At 49.9% G+C, this 4,331-nt stretch overlaps 1 protein-coding gene across 1 annotated transcript; it reads left to right on the forward strand.

Moving 5' to 3' along the window:
* The first annotated feature begins 789 nt into the window (after nt 1-789).
* LOC137847071 (olfactory receptor 14C36-like) lies at nt 790-1,836 on the forward strand. Its single transcript, XM_068665329.1, has one exon. It carries the CDS (start codon nt 880-882, stop codon nt 1,834-1,836), a length of 957 nt encoding a protein of 318 aa, XP_068521430.1. The 5' UTR covers nt 790-879.
* Nucleotides 1,837-4,331: the final 2,495 nt, after the last annotated feature.

Consider the following 4,331-nt stretch of genomic DNA (forward strand, 5'->3'; position numbering starts at 1 on the left):
TTAGCGAGGAAGGATGGGGCAAAGGTAGGAAGAAGACCAATGGAGAGACCAGACCTTCTGATGCTGCACTAAGGCCCAGGGTACACTTCTGACTCTCAGGACTCGCTAGTGTTCAGGTTGAAAGAAATCCAAGTGCTTTGGATTTCCCCTCTGTCGTGGTTTCAGCTAGGATAGAGTTAATTTTCCTCCTAGTAGCTGGTAGGGTGCTGTGTTTGGGATTTAGGATGAGAATAATGTTGATATCACACTGAATTTTTAATTGTTGCAGAGAAGTTCTTCCACTAAGCCAAGGACTTTTCAGCTTCTCATGCTGTCCTGCAAGCAGGCAGTCTGGGAGTGCAGCGGGAGCAGGGAGGGGACAAAATCAGGACAGCTGACCCAAACCGGCCACAGGGGTATTCCATCTGACATCATGCTGAACAATTAATATAGGGGGGCTGGCTGGATGGGGGGACTGGCTGCTGGGGGATAGGCTGGGCATCAGTCAGCAGGTGGTGAGTAATTGCATTGTGCATCACTTGTTTTCTAAACATTAACAGTAGTAGTACTAGAATCACTATAATTATTATTTTCTTTTTTTTTTCTGTCCTAATAAACTGCCTTTATCTCAACTCACAGGCTTTCATTTCTTTCTAATTCTCTACCCCATCCCAGAGAGGGAAGGGGAAGGGTGAGCAAATGGCTGTGTGGCCAGCAGGGTTAAACGACAACACCCTCTTTTAATGAATGTGCGTCTGATGTGACAAGGAATGCAGACAGTGTATCACTAAGTTTCAGAGGTTTCTGCAACAAACTGAGTAGGTTTCACTCAAAGACGTCTGTCCAAAACTGTCACTGCATTTTCCTTCTTCAACAGGTCCCCATTCCCAGGGGAATCAAATGTCCAACAGTAGCTCCATCACCGAGTTCCTCCTGGCATTCACAGACACACGGGAGCTGCAGCTCCTGCACTTCGTGCTCTTCCTGGGCATCTACCTGGCTGCCCTCCTGGGCAACGGCCTCGTCCTTACAGCCATAGCCTGCAACCAACGCCTCCACACCCCCATGTACTTCTTCCTCCTCAACTTTGCCCTCCTCGACCTGGGCTGCATCTCCACCACTGTCCCCAAAGCCATGGCCAATTCCCTCTGGGACACCAGGGCCATCTCCTATGCAGGATGTGCTGCACAGGTCTTCCTGTTTGTCTTCTTGTTTTCAGCAGAATATTCTGTTCTCACTGTCATGGCCTATGACCGCTATGTTGCCATCTGCAAGCCCCTGCACTACGGGAGCCTCCTGGGCAGCAGAGCTTGTGCCCAGATGGCAGCAGCTGCCTGGGGCAGTGGGGTTCTCTATGCTCTGCTGCAAACTGGTAACACATTTTCCCTGCCCCTCTGCCAAGGCAATGCCGTGGACCAGTTCTTCTGTGAAATTCCCCAGATCCTCAAGCTCTCCTGCTCACACTCCTACCTCAGGGAAGCTGGGCTTGTCATGGTTAGTGCATGCTTTGCTTCTGGATGTTTTGTGTTCATTGTGCTCTCCTATATACAGATCATCAGGGCTGTGCTGAGGATGCCCTCTGAGCAGGGACAGCACAAAGCCTTTTCCACATGCCTTCCTCACCTGGCCGTGGTCTGCCTGTTTGTCAGTACTGGAGCTTTTTCTTACCTGAAGCCCCCCTCCATCTCCTTCCCATCCCTGGACCTGGTGGTGGCTGTTCTGTACTCGGTGGTACCTCCAGTGCTGAACCCCCTCATCTACAGCTTGAGGAACGAGGAGCTCTTGAATTCTGTGAAGAAAGTGATTTCCTGGAGTTTTTTCAATAGTTATAAAATTATTGCCTCTTTCCATAAATGACTCCCAGCATATCTGATGTCAGACCTGTGTTTTGCTTGTTTTCATTTTTATAGGTAAGTATGGTTTTCTGTTCCTGCACACTTTGGGATTTCTCTCACTTCACAGAATCACAGAATCACAGAATTTCTAGGTTCGAAGAGACCTCAAGATCATCGAGTCCAACCTCTGACCTAACACTAACAAATCTTCCACTAAACCATATCACTAAGCTCTACATCTAAACATCTTTTAAATACATCCAGGGATGGTGACTCAACCATTTCCCTGGACAGCCTATTCCAGTGCCTGGGAAGAGTACAGGGATGCAGTCCAGATGTGCAGGGATGGCATAAGGAAAGCCAAAGCACGGATGGAACCGAGCTTGGTGAGGGATGCAAAGAATAACAAGAAGGGCTTCTATAGGTACTTTGCTCTGGAAAGAAAGGACAAGGAGAGAGTATCTCCTCTGATGGATGAGAATGGTGAACTGCTAATAACAAACATGGAGAAGGCTAAGGTACTCAACAATTTCTTTGCCTCAGTCTTCACTGCCAGTCAGGCTTTCAAAGTCTTTTGTTCTCTTAACCTCTAGATGGAGGCCGGGGGAGCAAAGTTGCACACACTGTAAGTGAAGAGGAGGTTTGAGACTACCTGATGTAACTAAACAAGTACAAATCTACAGGGCCTGCTGACATGCATCTGAGGGTCCTGAGGGAATTGGCTGATGTAGTTGCCAAGCCACTCTCCATCATATTTGAAAAGTCGTGGCAGTAAGGCAAAGTCCCTGGTGACTGGGAAAAGGAAAGAGGGAAACATCACTCTTAATCAGGCTAGAAAGGAAGACTGGGGGAACTACAGAAGGGTAAGCCTCACCTCTGTGCCTGGCAAGATCATGCAATGGGTCCTCTTGGAGGCAATGTTAAGGCACATGCAGGACAAGGAGGTGATCTGGGACAGCCAGCATGGCTTCACCAAGGGCAAATGGTGCCTGAGCAATCTGGTGGCCTACAATGGAGTGACAGTATCAGTTGACAAGGGAAGACTGACCAATGTCATCTACCTGGACCTCTTTAAGGCTCTTAAAACAGTTCTACATGACATCCTGATCTCCAAGTCGGAGAGGTATGGATTTGATGGCTGGACCATTCAGTGGATAAGGTGTTGGCTTGAAGGTCGCACTGGGAGAGTAGTGCTCGAAGGCTGTATGTCCAAGTAGAGGCTGGTGATGAGTGTTATCCCTTAGGGGTCTGTCCTGGGACTGATATTGTTTAATACCTTTATCAATAACATAGACAGTGGGATTGAGTGCACCCTCAGCAAGTTTGCTGATGATACTAAGCTGAGTGGTGTGGTTGATACAATAGCAGGAAGAGACGCCATCCAAAGGGACCTGGACAGGCTTGAGAAGTAGGCCCACATGAACTTAATGAGATTCAACGAGTCCAAGAACAAGGTGCTGCAACTGGGCCCGGGAAATCCTGGATGTGAGTACAGACTAGGAAAAGAACTCACTGAGAGCTGGCCTGCAGAGAGGGACTTGGAGGCTCGGGTGTATGCAAGGCCCAACATGAGCTAGCAGTGAGCTCTTGCAGCCCAGAAGGCCAACTGCATCCTGGGCTGCATCAACAGATGAGTGGCCAGCAGGTCAAGGGAAGTGATGGTCCCCGCTCTGCTCTGCCCAGGTGAGGCCAAACTTGGTGTGCTGTTTCCAGGACTGCAGCTCCCAGCACAAGAAGGGTTTGGATCTGTTAGAATAGGTCCATTTTCTGTCCTAATAAACTGTCTTTATCTCAACCCACATGCTTTCATTTCTTTCTGCTTCTCTCCCCCATCCCAGAGACAGCGGGGGGTGAGTGAGCGAATGGTTCTGTGGAGCTTAGCTGCCAGACGGGTCAAACCACAACACCCGCAATTAAAATGACTGTTGGGACCCTGAGAAACTCATGCTGGGTCATGTGTGACAAACTCAGACTGAAAGATTCTAGAGCAGGTGACTTTGAGTGGCAGTGGCAGATCCCAGCATCTTGCTCCAGTCTGGGAATATGTCCCCTTCCAACTAGGGAAATTAGAAGGCATTAATATGAACACAACCAACACAGGTTCAGCTGAAGTGAAAGCCCCAACCCAGGACAATGGAGTGAAGGTCCCTGGGCACAACTGCAGAAAGACTTTGCAAGACCTCTGCCAGTGACAGCTCAAAGCACCAAATGCATCTTGGTGGTAGTAGGTCCTTTTGGCACATGGGCAGATGTCCTCCCTGGCAAAACCACCACGGAGGCCACCACTGCAAAGCTGCTGCATAACACCGACTTTTGTCCCCGGGGTCCAGACAGGGGAGAGGGAAGGGGAGAGGCAGGCCGTGGGGAGGGGGTGGAGTGAGGTCACTGCCACTGCAGCAGCCTGATTGGCCCTCAGAAGGGCTGGCCGGCAGGCACTGTGACATCATCCCGCGCATCAGAGAGCCCCCTGGGCAGCAATGACGTCACTGCAGAGGGGATGGCGAGGGGCTGGCAGAG

Source organism: Anas acuta, chromosome W, assembly GCF_963932015.1.
Source record: "Anas acuta chromosome W, bAnaAcu1.1, whole genome shotgun sequence".
Lineage (NCBI taxonomy): Eukaryota > Metazoa > Chordata > Aves > Anseriformes > Anatidae > Anas > Anas acuta.

Excerpts from the sequence above, each read along its gene's own strand:
- LOC137847071 (XM_068665329.1), top strand. The coding sequence starts at position 880 with ATGTCCAACAGTAGCTCCATCACCGAGTTCCTCCTGGCATTCACAGAC.